The sequence below is a fragment of the Ailuropoda melanoleuca genome, chromosome 11 (genome assembly GCF_002007445.2).
Source record: "Ailuropoda melanoleuca isolate Jingjing chromosome 11, ASM200744v2, whole genome shotgun sequence".
Classification (NCBI taxonomy): domain Eukaryota; kingdom Metazoa; phylum Chordata; class Mammalia; order Carnivora; family Ursidae; genus Ailuropoda; species Ailuropoda melanoleuca.
In genome coordinates, this window is record NC_048228.1 from 2181000 (window position 1) to 2199413 (window position 18414).

At 62.2% G+C, this 18414-nt stretch overlaps 2 protein-coding genes across 3 annotated transcripts; both read left to right on the forward strand.

Annotated features, from left to right (window-relative positions):
- Positions 1 to 115: 115 nt before the first annotated feature.
- On the forward strand, positions 116 to 11659 carry LOC100480591 (coiled-coil domain-containing protein 27). The gene is made up of 10 exons (XM_034672034.1): positions 116 to 218; positions 779 to 936; positions 3232 to 3411; positions 4443 to 4526; positions 4785 to 5130; positions 5249 to 5379; positions 7379 to 7456; positions 7750 to 7962; positions 9957 to 10061; positions 11488 to 11659. The coding sequence occupies exons 1-10, from the start codon at positions 116 to 118 to the stop codon at positions 11611 to 11613; spliced, it is 1524 nt and encodes a 507-aa protein (XP_034527925.1). The 3' UTR covers positions 11614 to 11659.
- A 755-nt stretch (positions 11660 to 12414) lies between these two features.
- Positions 12415 to 15699, forward strand: SMIM1 (small integral membrane protein 1 (Vel blood group)). Of its 2 annotated transcripts, none has more exons than XM_034671145.1 (4): positions 12415 to 12481; positions 12712 to 12849; positions 14479 to 14597; positions 14883 to 15699. In XM_034671145.1, exons 3-4 carry the CDS (start codon positions 14488 to 14490, stop codon positions 15007 to 15009), a joined length of 237 nt encoding a protein of 78 aa, XP_034527036.1. In that variant the 5' UTR covers positions 12415 to 12481; positions 12712 to 12849; positions 14479 to 14487; the 3' UTR covers positions 15010 to 15699. The 2 variants fall into 2 exon arrangements, with proteins under 2 accessions (XP_034527036.1, XP_034527037.1); XM_034671146.1 differs by having other exon boundaries at positions 12719 to 12849.
- Positions 15700 to 18414: the final 2715 nt, after the last annotated feature.

Sequence of the window (18414 nt, forward strand, 5' to 3'; positions counted from 1 at the left end):
AATCCTACCTGAAGTTTAAAAAGAAATGAAATCATAGTCCCTGCCCGGGAGGTCTTGGGAAGACGTGGCCTTAGCTGTCATCGGCTGGCCTTTTTAACACTATGCAGGCTCGTCCATGTCGGCCGAGATGCCCGAGGACTCGTGCACGGGCTTCGACTCCTGGAAGGTGACCCAGGACCTGTCCTGCAGCCAGCGGGGCTTGGACACGAAGGTGGACGGTGAGGGCAGGGCCTGCCGCCACTGGGACGAGCATGCCCCTGGGGTCCTCTCCTTGGCAGGCCAGCTCTGAGGCCTTTGCTTGCACCTGCTGGGGCCCCCGCTCCCCCCAGAGCTCCCTGATCATGCCCCCATGGGACTCCCTTCCGAAGACCACCTGCCCGGCCCCATGCCCCTTACAAGGATGCATCCCTCCTTCAGAACACACTGTTCCCATGCATGAATATACTTACTTCGGTTTATCCAAAGATGATCTCTACACACAGAGGTCTCCTTCATCTGAATGCGAGGAAACCCCTCGCAAATGTCTGGGCCATCAGCGTGACCCCCGGTGTCCTGACTCCCAGGCTCTGGGGATCTCCAAGGGCTGCCTTGATGATCTCCTTCCATTTCTTCAACACACGCATAGGCAGGTGCAGAGGGTCAGCACTAGGAAGCATGGAGGAGCCCAGCTGGGCAGCAAAGGGTTTCCTAGGGGCGTCTTGCGAGGGGGACACGACCGTGGAAGGCCCCAGGGCGGCTCAGCACGCAAAGAGTCTGACGCCCTGTGGCTTCTCCACAGGCCGCCTCCTTCCCTTTAGTAAGAGTGCCTGTGAGTTCAACCACTTGCGGAAGAGAAGCGAATCCCAGACCATAAGCCCGGTCGCCAGCAGCCCGGTCCTGGCGCAGAGCCACCTGAGGAAACAGTTACCCTGGTACATCTCGGTTATCCACGAGAAGGTACAGCCACGCGCGTGTTGAGTCCTGGGCGGAGAGCCTGACCCTCACATCCCAGCTCCGTATCCGGCTTGCGAGGAGGGCCCAGCCAGCCCCCCGGGCTCTTGTTCCAGTGTCTGGTTAACCACCCAAGCAGGTCTCCAGACGTGGCCAAAAATGACTGCAAGGACCCTTCTTAGGCTTCCATGACCCAGCTCTTTCCAGACCTTCTGGCGCCCGTCCATCTTCATCCCAGCACGTGGTGGTTTGAGTGGGCACAGATCTTGTCCCCTCCCTAGCCTGCGGCTGGCCACGTGTATCATGACATCAACTGTCCACCTACCTTTGACCCACCATTTCCACTTAAGAGCATATATTCTTAAAAACAGTAGTAATCAGCTCGGTAGGCAAAGCTCCAGCTCCGAGTTGACTTGTGGCGACGTTACACTCTGCATCTTTGTGACAGAGGCTGGCCCGCAGTTCACTTGTCTGGAATTCCCTTGTTTGCTTTGGGTGTCCGAGTAATTCTGGCCTCAAACAAACAATCAAAAAGTTGGGAGGCATTTTCTCTTTTCCATTTGATTCTCTGGAAGAGACTGCATGGGATTGGTGAAGAATTCATCTTTGAAGCCGTGTGTGCCGGGAGAGTCCTCACGGGGCAGGTTTTCCAAATAATAAATTCACTTGAAAAATACTCAGATTTCCTTCTCCCTCTTCAGTTTGGATAAGCTATGTTTTTCGAGGAATGTATCCACTTCACGTAAATTTTCAAATTTATTAGCCTGATCCTGTGCCTAGTGGTCTCTTAACACCCCTCTAATTTCTGCAGGAGAGCCTCTTTTCCATTCCTGACAGTGCTAACTTGGCCCGTCTCTTTCTCTTTCTCCTGTTGGTGGTGGTGTTTTAAAGCTGGTGAGGCTTTAATGACAGGTACGGAAATGAGCACCGCAAAATGCTGGGTAGCTGGTGGGCACACAGAGCCCGGATAGCGCGGCCCCACGAGGCTTCATCTTACATGTATTCCTGCCACGCTGCCTTTTCTGAGAGACGTCACAATTTTAGAGGTGTCCGCATCCTTTGACCCCTTCTGGGAAAGCAATTCCGTGTGGGGGAAAGCTTGAGGCTATACTGAGGCAGAGCCACGCGGATCTGTGTAAAAGGATGCTCTCTGCAAACCGCGGGAAGGAGAGAGCTCCCGTGTGTGAAGCAGCCAGGGGAGGGGCTGCTGCTGCGGCTGCCTCCGCGACCGTGGCCTTCCACGGTCCTCTTTCTCTCATCTCCGCCTGGTCTGAGCTGGCAGAGGTCGCACCACTGGAGGCAAGAGAGTCAATGCCAGCGACACGCTGGCATGGAGCCCACTCAGCGGCCCCACTGGAAACAAGCATCCCCTTTCCAGAAACCTCTGTCTGGTGTGGGACAGGTGCATGGGTCATGGGTCTAAATCACCACGGCCCAGGGCATTATTTTAGCTTAGTCGTGTAAATAGCTCCCCGCACCTGCCCCTCCCCCTCCCCCACCTCAGGCGGGGTCCTCTGCCTTTCCATCCTTGTTGCTCCCTCCCTTAGCCCGCAGCTCTTTCCAGGATCCCTCGGATGGATGCCTAGACGCTGGTTTCCTTGCTTGCCCTAGCCGATGCGCAGGGGGCTACAAATCTGTCCGCTCCACAACTCAGCTTCACCCCCCAAGTCTCAATCCGTCTTGATAATGTTCATTATCGTTCCATTTAAAACATTTTCTAACTTCCCCTGTGCCTTCTGCTTTGATTCACGGACCATGTAGGAACCTGGCACTTGAATTCCAAACACTTGGGGGACTTCCGAGTTCTTTGCTTTTCCTCCTGGGACTGTGCTGGGTGCACTGCGGGCCCGGGGACTTCCTTTACTGCTGCTTTCCGTTCAGAGCTGCTGATGGCAAGTCCTTCTGTTTCCGTGGACCCAAACACATCAGTGTCATGTCTCCAAGGCTGAGGAAGCGAGGGCACTGTGATTTTGAGCATGGAAGGTGGAAGGGCAGAGGGTCTGGCTCCGCTGTGACAAGCCCCAGGGGGTGGCTCTCGGAGGGTGCTGCTGGCTCGCTATGGGGCCGCAAGGAAGAACATAGCTCCCCCTGCAATTGGGGGGCTGGCCAGGACCAGGCCTGAAAGGGAGGCTGCCGGGAGTCTCCCCAGGCGAGGATTTGGGCCCTGCCCTCGGGCAGGAGTGGCTGGGATTTCGGGGTCTGCTCTTCTTGGCCTGCAACTGCTTCCCGGCAGGTGCCCGGAGAGGGTGGGTCACGGAGGAGCCTGCGTGGCACCAGGGGCTGCCCTTGCTCTCGTGCCAGGATCACTGCCTGCTCACGCTGGGGGAGGAAGTGCAGCGGCTGTCCGTGATGGAGGCGTTGCTTCAGAAGCGAGATGAGGAGGTCTTGGCCCTCTGGGAGGAGAGGGAGGCCTTGAAGAAACAGCTGAAATGCGTCCTCCAAAGCAAAGGCCAGGAGACGTGGGTTTGCCAGAGCGGGAAGGTGAGTGGACGCCCTGACACAGGCTCTGCGTCCAGAGCCTCCAAAGCTCCAGGTGGCCTCAGGCCCCTGGCAAGTGCCTGTCACCCCAGAAGGTTGTCAGTCCTCGTGGGAGCTCAGTACGGGAAACGAGCCGTGAGCTGGGCAGCTAGACCCCTGTGCTTGGCTGCCGGCCTGCTTTTCCACCTGGGGCAGGTCGTGCTGCTCTCTGGACTCCGTTTCCTTACCCGTAAGATGAGGCCAGCCCTTCTGAAGCCCCGTGGCACGGAAGGCCCCCTGCAGGTGAAATCTGCAGACCTGGCTTAGCCGTGGACCCTGTGACGTGCTGGCCCGGATTCGCCTGATCTGTTCTGGCTGCAGGACGTTCAGTGTCCTTGCCTGTAAAGCAGGGAGGCGGTGCTGCCCCTCCCCAGGTCTGGGCAGAGGACTGAACGAGGCAGGTCCTGGTGGAGCAGTCACCTGGTCTTTCTAAAACCTGATTTCTTTCGTACCTGAGAGTACAGCCGGGCACCATGCTGGGGGCACATGTGAGATGGGGGTGGGGGCCTCGGACCATGGCCGAATCCCCGAGGTACCCCCAGAGAAAGCAGCCTGGACAAGGATGGTGCGGGACCATCCGGCAGGGGCAGCAGGAATCTGAAGAGGCCCGGGGGCATCGGCTTGCCTTCCCGGTTCCCTGGCCTCCCAGGGGCTGTTAGATGTGAGCCCACACTGGGCCTGCAGGGGCGTGCAACGTGGGCATGGCAGGCTGGCCCTCCGTTCTTGGAACAAAGGAGGGGTGCCCATTGCTGCAAGGCCACTTCCTACGGCTGATCCAGGGGGGCCAGAAACCCCATGTTCCCAGGGCCGCCCATCTGCAGGCCACTGCCCCCCTTCTCACCAACACAGCGCCCTTGGCAGGAAGAACTGGGTCCCCCTCTTCCCCGCAACCCAGAGAGGCTGCTGCCCCTTCCAGGAGCACAGGTCTCAGCGCATCACCTGGGGAGCGGCGGGTGCAGTTTGGAAGCCCTGAGGCTCACGTGGGCATCTTGCAGGAGACTGTGGCAAGGCCCAGCGGGGGGCTGAGCATCCTGAAAAGCATCTTCAGAGACGAGGAGGAGCTGCAGCACTGGAGACAGGTGCGGGCCGGCTGGGGCGCTGAGCAGGCAGGCCTGGCCCAGCTCACCTCTCCGGGGCTGCCGGGCGACACCGGGGTCCTCCACCACACCTGAGGGGAACAGGTGCAGGGGTCAGGGCAGCTCCCGGAAAAGGGGCTCCAGCTCCCCTGCCCCGGGGGAGGGGGTGGTCTCCCGAGACCCTGAGGCTGGGGGCTGTGGCGGCTGCGGGCGGTGTGCTCGCCCCCCTGCCCTCCTGCCCAGCACCCCCTCCATACCCAGCTCCAGGAGGAGTGTGCCGCGCTCAGCAGAGGCGAGGACACGGAAGAGCAAGAGGCAGCAGACGCCGAGGCTGAAAAGGCGGAGGAAGAGGCGGCCCAGGGGGAAGGGAAGCGCGCAGCAGGCGGCAAGGGGGCTGCAGCCAAGGAGGGGGGTGGGGAGCAGGAACAGCTGGAGGAAGAGGAGGAGAACGAGGAGGAGGACAGGGACCAGCGCAGGAGGAGCTCCCGCTCCCTGGAGGAGACTTTCGAGCAGGAGCTGATAGCCCAGCTGGAGGAGTACGAGCAGGTGATCCAGGAGTTCCAGGCAGAGCTGGAGGTCACCAGGACCAGATACTTGCTCGCAACAGGTGGGGGGCTGGGGGCCCAGGAGCCCCCGGAGGGAGGGTGGCCTGGGGCCATGGAGCGGCTCTGTCTCGGCTTCTCAGCCCCCTGCCCTCTCTCCACTCCTTCCCGCTGCTCACGCAGGGGCCATCACGTCTTTACAACGCCAACTGGACTTCCAGGAATCGCAGCTGCAGACGTTGAACATGGAGAATGATACCCTGCAGAAGGAGCTCCGGGAACGGAAGGACCAGTTACAAGCCATGTCCAACAAGGTGGCCGTGCCCCTGTCACAGGGTGGGCACCAGCAGCCCCGCCCGTCCCGCTGCTGGGCAGGTGGTGCTGGGAGCCAGGGTGGCCTGTCCTGGGGCACAACATGCCCCCTGGCCCTGCACTGCCTGATGGCCTGCACCATCCTCCCTGGGCCTCTGGGCTCCCGGCCACTTCTCCAGCATCCCCGGTGCTTGAGTCCCTGGGTTGAGCACACACATGCTTAGAGAGACCGCCAGTCCGCCGAGCCCACCCCTTGCTAAGCATTTTGCTTTATCAAAGTTATTCATGCACACAGACTAGAGAATCAAATAGTCCCACCCTCCTCCCTCTCATGTGCCCAACCCCCAGGGCGACTGCTCTCACCTCTTCTTTAGGCATCACTCTGCAGGTCTCCAGATGGCATGCTTCTAATGCCCATTCTGGAATTTTCTCCGTCCTTGCATTAGCTGGTGCTTCCCTCTCTCCTCCCCTGCCCAGGCCCCCCAGCACAGGGAGGTGTGCCTCCTGCCAGTGCCATCCCACCACTATGCGGTGCTCGGGGTATGGCTGTCAGCAGCTCGTGCCTGCCCAGGACTCAAACACAGGTTTTGCTGAACAGAATTAAGGTTCCTTCTCTTTTCTGATCTACTCCCATGTTTTCACTGGAGTGCATCCTGCAGTCTTCTGATAAAAGAATAAGTGGGCGCAAATTTGGGGGGCTAATGTCCTTATTCTACTTGTCAATAGAACTTGTTGGGATGTCAAACCACCGCTGGGAGAGCACTTTGTCCGGAGAAGGCACTGCCCCGGGGGCCCGAGCGCCAAGGCTGCTGGGGGGACCCCTGTGCGTTCCCGACTCACTTGCCTGGGACGGCGGTCTGGGTGCACTGCTGCCTCTCTGGAAAACCGCTGGGCGCCGTCTTGGTCCCAGGAGTCCTGAAACTCCGCTCTGGAAGTTTACATTGTTTATCTTGTTTTTTCTCCCCTCTGTCTTGTTTCTTGAACCCGCCTCCTGGCATCCCAGGACCCCTGTTCCTCCTCTTCTTGCTGCCCGGTCCCTGCTGCTCCCCCCTCCGGGTCCTTGGCTCTCCTGCCCACGTTCGGGCACTTTATCCACAGCCGCCTCCTGTGCTCTGCTTTGTCGCTCAGACGGCTTCCGAGATCTCCCTTGTTCTCCGAACGTCCTTTTTTCTTCTATTTCACGATTCGGTGTCTTTTGTCCATTCCCCACGGAACAATCGCTGGGCCCAGCTTCCTAAACCTTTTCGATCTCCTGCAAGTGCGCTGGGTCCCTGTCTTGGTGTCTGTCCTTCACGAGAGCCTCACTTGTGTCAGAGCTGAGGGGTCTCTGCGCACGGGCTGGTAAGTTTGTGCTGCATGCGCGCGGGCACGTGTGGGCGTTTCAGCTGAGCGTTTGGAGGTGGTCTTGTTAGATCTTCTGGGAACCTCGAAGTTTCTTGCCTGGAATGAGAAGGCCTAGCTGCCGGTGTTCTGGGAGCCAAGACCAGAAGACAGCAGGGGCATGCACATTCGGCACTGACGTCCCGCATCTGGAGCCTGGGGGGGCACCCTCCACTGCGCCTGGCACCTTCCCAGCCGCAGACCCTCTGCTGTGCCCCGACATCCAGCCTCCCGCCAGAGGAGCACGGCACAGGCTCCCGGCCGCTTGAGGGCAGGGACCGGTCTTCGGCTCTTGGTTTCTGGAAAAGTATCCACCAATTCTCCCCACGTCAGGCTCCGGATCCGGAAGAAGCTGCACCACCAATTTCTGAGATTTAGGGACTCTGAAGAGAGAGCTGGGCTTGTTGTCAACGCCCCGCCCCCGCGGGTGGAGGTTCCGGCCTTCTGGGCCCTGCTGCCCAGCTCCCCACCTGTTTGCTGTTTCCCCTCTTCTTGCTCTGGGCAGAAGTGCTGCTGCTTTCATCGTACTGAGGCTCAGGGAGAAAAGCTGGATGCGAGCGTTCCATCTGTCCTCTTGCCCCCGAGTCCCCCTGAGCCAACCCCCCCCCATCTGCCTTCCAGTTCTCCAACATCAGGGAAGACAAGAAGCACGAAGAGATGATGGGCATCATCGAGAAGGACAACGTTCTTCTTCGCCAGGTGACTGCCAGGTGTGGTTAAACAGCCAGATCGCTGTTCTTGCTGTAAGTCCCGACAGTGCAGGCAAGATGAGCTGGAAACCCCTTCGCAGTGAGTCGGGGCCCCCCTCCCTTAGGCAGCACCCCAGTGAAGGAATCCCAGGAGCGCACACAGAGGCTGCTTGCCATTGCCGGCCCCAGACCTCACTCCGTGAGAGTCGGCCATCTGTCTTTTGGGGGAAGGAGGGGCGGATCACTGGGGACCCGTTTGGACCAGGTGGGCCTACTCCCCTGTCCTCCCTGGCTCCCCTGCAGCAAGTGTGGGAGCTGCAGAGCAAACTCGCAAAGCAGGAGCACACCATCGCGGAGTTCGACGCCAAGGTCAGCCAGCTGCAGGCCCAGGTGAGCCAGAACCAGAACCACCTGCAGAGACGGAAATGGCTGCAGGAGGAGATGTTGAGCAAGAACGAAATGATCCAGCAGGCGGAGCAGCAGGCGCGCGTGGCCCTGGAGAGCGCCCAGTCCCGGGTAGGCCCCGCGTGCGGAGCGCCGGCGCCAGCCCACCGCCCGCGGGGGCGGACCGTGCGCGGAGCCGGCGGGAGGTGCGCGGGGAAGGCGGACGGTACGCGGAGCGGGCGGACCGTGCGCGGAGCAGGCGGGAGGTGCGCGGGGAAGGCGGATGGTGCGCGGAGCCGGCGGGAGGCGCGCGGAGCAGGCCGGGCTTAGGCTCGCTCCGCCCTCGTAGCCCCGCCCCCGGCACCCAGCGGGCGCTCCAGAAATGGTGGCGGAGAGAGCCAAGGCGGGATGGGGTTGCACGCTTTGGCCGGGCGGCGGGAGGGAGCCCCGAGGGTGCAGTCTTGGCTTGTCCTGTGAAGGGACACGACGAGGGTTTGGACAGCCGGCCAGGAAGGAGCGCTCTGGGGGGCCGGGGTATGATAGTAACAACGCAGTCTATTTAGTGTTGGGGGTGCGCGCAGGGGTCTGGCTCCGTTCTAAGCAGCTCCTTGGTCTCCCAACCTCGTGAACAAAGTTACGAAGCAGGTGTTCCTAGCGTCTTCACTGCTCGCATAAGGAGCCTGCAGCCGGAGGGCGAAGTGACCCCCCGGGGGCCCCCAGAGCAGCGGGGGTGGGGGTGAGGGTGGTGCTGGGATGTGAGGAGCCCGACCCCATATCTGAGCCCCCATGCTACACGTGAGCAGAGGCACAGAGGGAGAGGGAGGCCAAGGTGCCCTTTGCTGAGGGACCCAGGCCAAAAAGGAAATCAGGGACAAGCTGACCTGATTGAGAATCCGAACACCAGCAAAGAGAAAGTCCTGTGTGTGTAGGCTTTTGAAAGAACACTTCCCCACCCCCCTAGAGTGCCTGCTGTAATGGAACCACCTTGTGTCCCCACCCCCACCCCCCTCCGGGCAGCCTCCTGCTGGATGGCTGGGCAGCGTCACTGGCCTCCAGGCTCTCTCCTAAAACTGTGTTGCTTCCGATCCGGCAGTCCTCCCAGCCCAGTGTGAGCAGGGGTGGTGCATCGGGTCAGTTTGGTAGAGCCTGCAATGCTGTATTGAAGTTTGGGGGGCAGGTCTGGGGTCAGCAGGAAGTGGTGCTTTGACCCGTGAGTGATGCCTGACACAGCCCGGGCATGGGGCACTGTGGCCAGACACCCCAGGTGACCACCACCCCTTGCCCGGCAGGAGTGGGGCCCCCATTCCCTCTGTGACCCCCATACCCAGCATGGTACCAGGCACAGAGCTGGCATCAATCCACACTGGAAAGAAAGGAAGCCCCCTCCCCACCCGAGGTCCAGGGGCTCCTAACATGCCCTCTGTCACTTCAGCACTGTCACCGAGGCAAAGTAGACATGCCTACAATCCTTTTGAGGCAAGGCGAACTCTTGAGGTTGGCTCTCACGTGGCATTTCTGCATCATCAGGGCTTCTGGACACTGAGGGGGAGGAGCTGGTGCAGAGCTGCCACCATAACTTGGGGAGCCCCGTCTGCTTCTGGGGTACAGACTGGGGGAGGTGGGCTGGGGCTCTGCACACGCACGATGATGCTGATGGCAGTAGGACTAGACAGGCTTAGCTGCATCCTAGTTCGCGCCTGGTTTCGGCCCCGTTCATGGCTGGGTAACACCTCAGCATCACGAGAAAAGAAGGAAGGGCTGGGAGCACAATCGGAGGGAGGAACACCCCGCAGGTGTTCCCTGCACTGCTAACAGTGAGGGGCTGCTAAGCCTGCAGGGTGTCCTGGGATCAGTCAGAGCCCTTGTACTGTTTTTTCTTTTTTAAACCAAGTTCAGCTTTTCCTTTTTCAGTTAAAAAAAAAAATAGTAGAAAGTCTTAGAGCCTGGGTGCCCAGCCGCCCTGGGTCTGGGTTTTGATCTGGCACCTTCTAGCTCACAGGCAGACCAGCTGGCCTCTCCAGACCCTTCCAGTCCCTAAAGCTGCGAAAAGTGAGGACAGATCTACCTTCTGGAAAGCTTCACTAAGTGGTGGGCGTGATTCGCCCCCTCCTTCCCTTTGCTCACAGCTGGAGAGACTGAGAAACAAGATCATCCAAGCCACCTTCAGCACCTCCGGGGTCAAGTCCTTTGCCACTGAGATCTCTGACAATGACATTCTGGAAGCTTTGCAGGTATATCCAGCGCCGGGCTGCCTCCTGTCCCAGAGGCTGCACCTCCGGGGCAGTGCTTGCTGATCTGCGCCCAGGGGCTGAGGGGAGGAGCCTGCATGGAAGCCGGGGACCCCCATCCTTGTCCTGGCTGTGTCACCATTCACTGTGCCCCTGGGATCACCCTTGCTCTCTGCTCAGGCAGAGAGGACCAGATCTCCCATGGCAAGGCCAGGCTGTTCTTGGCATTCACCTCTGGGGTACAGTGGGGAGGGGGCCAAGATGCTGGGATCCTGGAGACTCTCCAACAGCAGGAGCCGCCCCCTCCCCCCCAGGCTGTCTAGTTCAGCCTACTTGGGGATGCTTCTTAGTACCTCGGAGTGGCCTCAGCTGGAATCCTCGTCTGCTCAGCCAGGTCCCGGGCATGGCCCCCCTCCCTGGCCTTGGTTCAGGCTATCATCTTGCTGACCCCAGGCAGAGGCCTCACAGGGGCAGGGTGGTGCGGGAGAAATAGTGCAGGCTTTGGGGCTGACCGGGGCAAGCCACCACCCCTGCGGGCCTTGCCTGACAAGCTGGGGGCTGGCTCTAGAGTTCACTGAGCCACAGAGCCTCACTCTGCTCAACGGAGAGAGCCTGTCTGCCTCTGGGCGTGGTGGGGGGGGCTCTGGGAGAAGAGCCCCGACTATCACACGCTCTGTGCAGGGCTCTATGGGTTCTCACTATGGGCTGCTTCTGTCCCCATGCCCCAAGCCTCCCATGACATGGCCCTTTGCCTCAACAGGTGCCCATGACCTTCCAGCACCCACATTTCCCTGAGACCTGATTTCCTTCCTCTATGTTGCGGGGTGGGGCCCTGCTCAGCAGTGCCCCTGTGGGGGGGGGCTGCAAGAGGACCTGGGGAGGGGTCTCTGCAGCCTGGCTCCTGTTGCTTGGTGTGGGGGAGAGGGAGAAGGGTGGGGAGGAGAGAGGAATGGGAGGAGGCATCAGTAACCCCCCCAACAGCCAGGAAAGAAGCCCTTTCCTCTGCTGGGCTGGACACAAAACAGTGACACACAGGCCAAAGCAGCAGGGGTGAGGGGGGGCCCGGCCGTCTCCCTGTGCGCAGGACAGAAGGGACTTGAGGGACAGACTCGATGGCCTCCGAGGTGTCTCGGTCTGGACCGCTCCACATTCTCAGAGGACATAAGCAGTGGAGTTGACGCTGCTTCAGGGGAGAGGCGATGCCCCCGTGGTGGGCCAGTCTTCCCAACTCTGAGCTCTGGGGCTTCATCTCCAGAGTGGGATCAGCGGCGGTGGGGTGTTTCCAGCACAGAAGTCAGCAGATGCTATAGAGCAGGGCTTCCCCCCTGGAGAGCGGGCGGTCCTGGTCAGTGCTCAACGCTGCTGCAGGGGCTCTTGTGGGGGCGGAGAGTCAGGGCCCCGCAGCCACAGGCCTGGGCCTCTGTTACAGAGGATAGTCTCCGAGAGAGCCGACTACTACAGTCAGCTCAAGCAGAAGGGCATCCGAGTGCCCCCCCTGCAGCAGTCAGAGGCCCTGTCCTCCCTGAACAAGTCCAAGAAGATAACCTCCAAGTAGACCCAGCCTGCACCCCCAGACACCGCCGCCCAGCAGAGACCTGGACCCAGCGCAGGGAGCCACCTCTGTGTGGCCCTGCCTTCTCGCTTTAGAATTAAACTCTGTCATTGGCTGTGGAGTCAGCTTTTCCTTCTCCCCTCGGGGCTCGTGGGGGCTTGGGCGACAACCCCCATCTGCGCCCCTGGTGCGGAAACCCCTTTGGAAGACGGTGGAGGCGGTTTTCTCTCCTGTTCACTGCTGCGGGGGCGAGAGCTCCAGGAGGCCGGGCACCCTGTCTGCGTCCCGCACCCCTCAGGCTCTGGGCACAGCAACGCGCTGAATGCAGGCACCCGTCCTCCGCGGCGTCGCTGCTTGTCCTCGACCTCCACCCATCCACCCGTGCACGCCGCCGGCCTTCCCTGCTTTGCGCTCGCCGCGGGCCCAGTGCGGGAGCTGGAGGGACGGAGCTGGGTACTCCACGCCGGCTCCCCCGGGGCGCCTGGGCTGGGCCGCCCCGCCAGTCGGATCAGACTCAGGAGCGCCCGGAGGCTCCAGGGCACGCTTCTGCACGAGAGCTCCGCACCTGCGCGGTCTGGGGGTGGACCCGACCCCCTCACCCCTGGGACCCCTGAGGGCCCTGCTGCCTGGGCAGCCCCTCTCCCCTGCAGGCCCTCGCGGGGGGCGGGGGGGGGCTGGCTCGCCTCTGCCGACCCCTCGCCCGTTCGGCACCCTCTCCCCTGTGGCCCCCTATCTTCTGCGGCCCCCTCTCCCCGGCAGCCCCCTCATTCTTCTGCGGTCCCTCTGCGGCACGCACGCCCTCCNCAGCAGGCAGAGGCGCGGGTGGGACGCGCGTCGGGGGGCAGCTTCCTCGTGCGGGCGGACGGAGGAGGTGGGCCTGGCCGCGGCCTTCCTGGCCTGCGAGCGGCCGCCCGGGAGTCCTGGAGCTGCGGGGTGGGCGGCGGGGTAGGGCTGAGCCGGCCGAGCGCCCCTGGGCCTCCCCCGCGGCCGGGCGGCTCCTGCTGGCCGCTCGGGGACACCCCAGGGCTCCGTTCCCCTCCCCGCTCCTCGCACGGCCGCTCCTCTTCACCTTTTCTTTTCTTTTTTCTTTTTTTTTTTGAGGTTGCAGGTATCGGCCGCACCGCGGACCTTGACCTGCGGCCTGGGAGGAGGCGGGCGAGATTCCCTGGCCGGGCTCTGACCACCTGACCACCTTTCTGGGCGCTGGAGGCCGGGCCCCCGCGCCAGGACTCTACCTCTGTAAGTTGTGGGCTCCCGGGAGGTGCTGTGGGGGCGAAGGAGTCTGAGGTATGCAGTGGTACCCCAGAGGGTCTCTGGCTTGGCGAGTGTCTCCAGGCAGCACAGCCCGGCTCCTGCTACACGGCGTGACCCTGCGGTGGGCGGGTTGGAGAGTGAGGCCGTCAGGTCTCGGCACTTCTAGTGGCTTTGTCCGACCAAGAGGACTGGAGAGCCAAAGTCTAGTTTCCATCAGTTAGGAATGCTTTCCGCTGCGCACGTCAGGAACCCAGGCTTGAACAGGTGAGGGTTCACTCTTCTCACCAGGAAGCCCAGGGGTGGGTCATTGGTGTGGATTTGGAGACCGCACACGATGAGGGCTGGTGTTGCCTGGATATCGGGGTTGCAAGGTGCCTGCTGCAGCTCCAGCCGCCGTGCCAGGGCGGGAAGGAAGAAGCGGCTGCTTTCTTTGGTGAAAGCAAGAAAGCCCAGCTCCTGCTACACCCCAGCACTTTGCCCTCATCCGGGTGACAAGGGAAGGCAGGGCCAGGGTATTAAGCTTGTCTTAGCCCCAGGCTGTCATTGGGGGTGGCATGTTGCTGCCTGGAACAGAGTGGGGATTCTGCCCCCAGGAGGCAGGGGTGGCCATGAGGGAGACCGCTAGCAGAGTGGGCCCAGAGCCACTTTCCCAGATACACCTGGGAAAGCATAGCGCACACGCTGCAGACGCTTGGCCTCCCTTGGGCCTGAGAACGGCCGCTGATCTGAGCAGCCCCTACAAAGCAGTTGCTCCCACCTGGGAGGCAGGCCTGGTTGCTCGGAGACAAGCTCCCTTCCTTCCTCCTCCCTGGCCTGGGACTGGGGAAAGGGTAGACACAGAGGCATGTCAGGAGTTGACGAACTGCCAGGTCTCCTGAGTTTCTGGGTTGGCCTCTTGCCGTTCAGTGGCCTGCTGTGCCTTTAAGCCTCTCTCCAGGATTCTGTGGGAGGGGGTCCCTAGAAGAGAGGCCCCTGCATCTCCAGCCCCTGGACTCCCCGCAGGCCCAGGTGCCCCCCAGGCTCTGGCTTCTCCAGCACTCGGGGTGGAGGGGAGGGGCTGCAACTCCGGACAGGCGGGAGGACGCAGGACACAGCTGCCGGCGCTGCTCTGGGCTCCAGGCCTCCCCCGACCGACCGGCCAGACGGCGGTACCAGCCTCAAACGCATCCCTTCCCCTCCCAGCCTCCGGAGACGCTCTGGGGCCTGTCAGGAATAGGGAGGGAAGGACGGCAGTTATCAGGTCAAGGACCCAAGGTATCCTCCCCCCACCCGGGACTGGGCTGGGTGGAGACAGCCTCTCACATTCCTGAGGGAAGGGTTTGCAGCCTCCCTGGGTTGGAATTCCTGCTCTCCCTCCTACCATGTGATCCTGGGCAAGTGGCTTGACCACTTGGTGTCCTGGTCCCCTGGTAAGCCAGGTAAGAAGATTCGGGGGAAGGTGCCAGCCCACCGTTGTGCCTCCCCACTCCTGCCTGTACCCCCAGGCAGACCCTGGCCTTAAATGCAGCCCCACATGGAGCCCCAGTCGCTGCCCTCCCCAGAGTCAGGGCCCTGCACGCCGGCCTCGTCTCCCCACCCGAGAGTGCCTCAGCCCACTTCTGCCCCTCTCTGTAGCCCTGCAGCATGCAGACCCAGGAGAGCGGAGTCCAGTACAGCAGGTGGGATGACCGCAGCCGGGATGAAGTCCATGTGGTGGCTGGGTCCGGCACAGAGGAGGCCTGGAGCTGGCAGAGGTGAGGGCCCGGAGGCCCACAGGCCAGCAGGGGGAGCCTTCCACCTCCACGTCCCTCCTGGCGGCTTCCACGCTGCAGGCCCCCCACCCCAGCCCCAGCAGTCCCAGCAAACCTGGGCCCTGCACCTCCATTTGCGGCTTCCCTTGCTGGGCTCCCTCCTATCTCCCGAGTCAGCAGAGTGTATAGGCCGCTCTCCTTCGGGGTCCACCTGCCCCAGGGCCCGCTCCCTTCCAGCCTAGCCCCCCATCCACTCAGGGGCTCATGTGCGGGGGCTTCTCTCCCTAGGGTCTCCCGGAAGCTGTGCTCGGGCAAGCTGGGCATCGCCATGAAGGTGCTGGGTGGAGTGGCCCTCTTCTGGGTCGTCTTCATCCTCGGCTATCTCACTGGTTACTACGTGCACAAGTGCAAATAAGGCTGCCCAGCACGGGCACTCGGGGCTGGATGCCGTGCGCGGGGACGTGGGCGCGGCGGGCGTCCTGCACACCAGGATGTTCTTGTATACACAGAACCCTATATACACGATCGCGTATACAGAAGACTTCTCTCTGCACAGACTCGTGCCCCTGCCCCCGACACACACACAGACCCAGGGTGCAGAGGTCACTGGCCGGCACGTGGGCACACAGGGACACAGGTGCATGTGCCTGGCGTGGGTGGCCAGCCCGAGACCACATGGCCCAGAGACGTGGGCCAGTTTGAGCTGAGACTGTAGGACACGCCCCCAGAGCCCCTGTCGAGGGTCCAGGCCTGGCAGCTCCAGGGAGGGATTCTCCTTGAGCGGATGTTGTGGAGCTGTGTGGCCCTGGGTGGGCCCCTGCCCTCTCTGGGTCCTCTGACTCTTCTTTGCAAGGGTGGCTCTGAAGGGGTCATGTGTGTCCCTCTGCCCACCCTTCCAAGGCCAAGACCCCATCCTGGAAGTCAGTCCTGAGCAGGGCGGGCAGTGGGGCCTCCGCCCTTGTCTGGGACCCACCACCTAGTCTTCCCTGTAGTGGACTGGGCTGGCCCCCTCGAGGGAGCGGATCCAGTGGGAAGGTGCCTCCCCCCTGTGCCCTGTGGGAGCCTGTGTGCCAAGGCAGCCATTAAAAGTCTGTTGAATGAAGGATGGGTGAGGGCCTCTTCCACCAGCCCCCAGGTGCCTGCCGGGTGAGGCCAGCCGGAGGGGACTTCGACAACAGTGGGAGGCTTGTGGGAAGGGCCTGTCCTCCCTCCCACTTGGCTCCGGGCCTTGGAATGTGTCTTTGCCTGGCTGGACTCTCTTGTGGGAAGTGAGCCCCTGGGGGCAGGCCCGAGGACTGGCCGCTGGTGGGACCTGTTCCTGCCTCACCCTACCGAACACATTCAAGGCCTCTCGGCTCAGGGGTTCAGTCCTGTCCCCCTGCCTTGTTCCCAGGAGGTGCCCTCCGGGGCCCTGTGTTCACCCCCGCCTGACTACACGCACATCTCAGCCCCATGGGCCCCTGCCAGCAACACCGCAGCAGAGTGCTTTTCCCCCAGGGACTGAGGGTGGGAGGTGAGGGATGGTCCCTGTCCTCGTGGGGCCTGAGACTGGAGGTCACATGGCAAACCTGCATGTCGGAGGCCAAGCTGGCAGGGATGGGCAGAGACCCCCTAAGACTGGCCTGTTGGGGACAGCTGCACCACCCAGGTGGTCCCTGCTCTGCCCACAAGGAGGGAGTGGCGCGGGGGGGGGCAGGCCTGGGCTGGGGTTTCCAAGCAGTGATGGGGGGTCTGCTGTGGGGTGGGGACAAGGGAAGGTGGGTAAGAGGCATCGGCAGACCCTCATCCAGCCAGCCCTCGTCTGGGCCTCGGCACCTGTCTCTAAGGCGGCCCCGCCTCCCAGCCCGTCTGGCCACACTCGAGGAGGGAGGGGTGCCAGCCGACCCACATCTGGCCGGCCTTCCCCTGGTGCTCCTGCTGGAGCCACCACAGGGTGGGCACTGGGTGGGGGGGCACAGCTGGGCCGCGTGGCCTCCATGGGCTCCAGGACGAGGGCAGTCTGCTGCTGAGGTGCAGGGGCTGGGTCTCCCCAAGACTGGGTGCAGTGCCTGCCGAAAGCCGGGCCGGGGCGCTGGACAGAAGAGAGGAGGGCCCCTGGCGGCTGCCTGCCCACCACCGGCCTCTCTCAGGCCGTTCTGGCCCCCCTCACTTCCAAAACGCCTTGCAGGTTTCAGAGTCCCACTGCCTGAGAGCCCCTGGTCAGGTCAGATGAAGAGGCTGGGGGCAAGGCCAGAGCCCAGCAAGGAGGGAGGACAGAGCAGGGGGGGCAGCGAGCAGGTGTGGTCCACGCGTGAGAGGCACTGTGGGGAACCAGTCCTCAGAGCTTCCCCAGCTCAGCCCAGCACTGCCCAGTGGTCCCTGCGGGTCCTCACAAGTACCTCCTCCCTGGGTTGGGGGGAACCCCGTGGGCAACAGCAGATGACAAAAGCCATCTGGATCTGGCCTTCGTGCTCTGCGCGCTTTGAGGCCCAGCAAGCCTTGGGACGAAGAGCGGGGTGCACCAGCCCACTCCCTGGTGGACGTGCACATCCCCTTCTGTGGGCTCCGCCAGCAGCCCGGCCCTGGGGACACAGACCACCTCCTTGTGAGCTGTCTCTGCCAGATGTGGCCCCCCAGGCCCTGGCCAGGAGAGGGGACAGCACCCTGCTGAGTTGTCAGGCAGTCTCCCTTCCACATAAGACTCAGGAATGAGAGCTGCTGGGGGCAGGTGCCCCTGGGAGGGGGTCCACCCCCCACTGCAGGCCCGGAGGGGCAGAGCCTATGTGATAGTTAAGTGCCTCCTGCTTTTTGCTGGCAAGATCTGGGCTGGGACGGGGCGTTCGGGTCCTGTTTCCCCACAGACACTACCCCAAAATACTGGCAAGAAAGGATTCACCGGGAGGAGCTGAAATGTTCTTATTAAATGACATTTATTATAAGAGGGCCGGACCGGCGAGAGGAAGGATGTCGTTTCCGGTGGTGACCTCGCATGGGGTTGAGCTGCGTCAGAAGGGCAACAGGCCGGCAGCTGTCCACGTCAGTGAGGTCCCAGCTGACAGGATGTACCCCCACCCCCCAGCTGCAGACCCACACCAGCCACGGGACCCACAGCGGTCGCCGCCCCGCGTGCCCAGGGCTCATGAGAGGACGAGCCAGAGCCACCAGCAGGGGCGTTCGGTATGTCTGGGGCTAACAGAACAAGGAAAAGCCACCCTCCGGCACACCTCCTTCAGCCCAGCTGCGTCCAGGGACTGAAGGGAAGGCCGAGAGGAGTCTAGAGCCGGGTCGGGGTCTCAAGGCAGCCGAGCTGGGTCCTACAGCGCAGGCGGGCCGAGCTCTGGGGGAACCACGTGGCTTCGTGAGCTGGTTCCGATGGCTAAATGCATGGACTCAGTGGGCCTCTTGCAAATGCTCCCCAAGTCAGAACACACAAACTGTGTCTCGCAGGCCACAGAACATGACACAGATGAGGTCACTAAAGACCAAAAGCCAGTGAGTCAGTGTCTCGTAACCCAGCCAGATCACGAGCAGGGAGGTCCGTAAAAACCACCTACCCACCTCGTGGCTGGCCCGTGCCTGTGGCTCCAGGGAGGGGTGCGTGCATACTTGTGCACAGAAACACACACATGCTCACAGCTGGTCTAGGGCCCGAGACATTAAAACCTGGACATAACCGGAAACACAAAATGCTGAAGAACCGTTCACCTGGCCCCGCTCCGTGGCTGTTGCTGGCCTCAGACTCGGCCTTCCGCGGCCAACCCAGCCCCCGCCGCGGTCTGTCCTCTAGCCCGTTGACGGCAGAAGGGTCCTGCCCGGCCGCGGAAGCCGATTCTGTGACGGA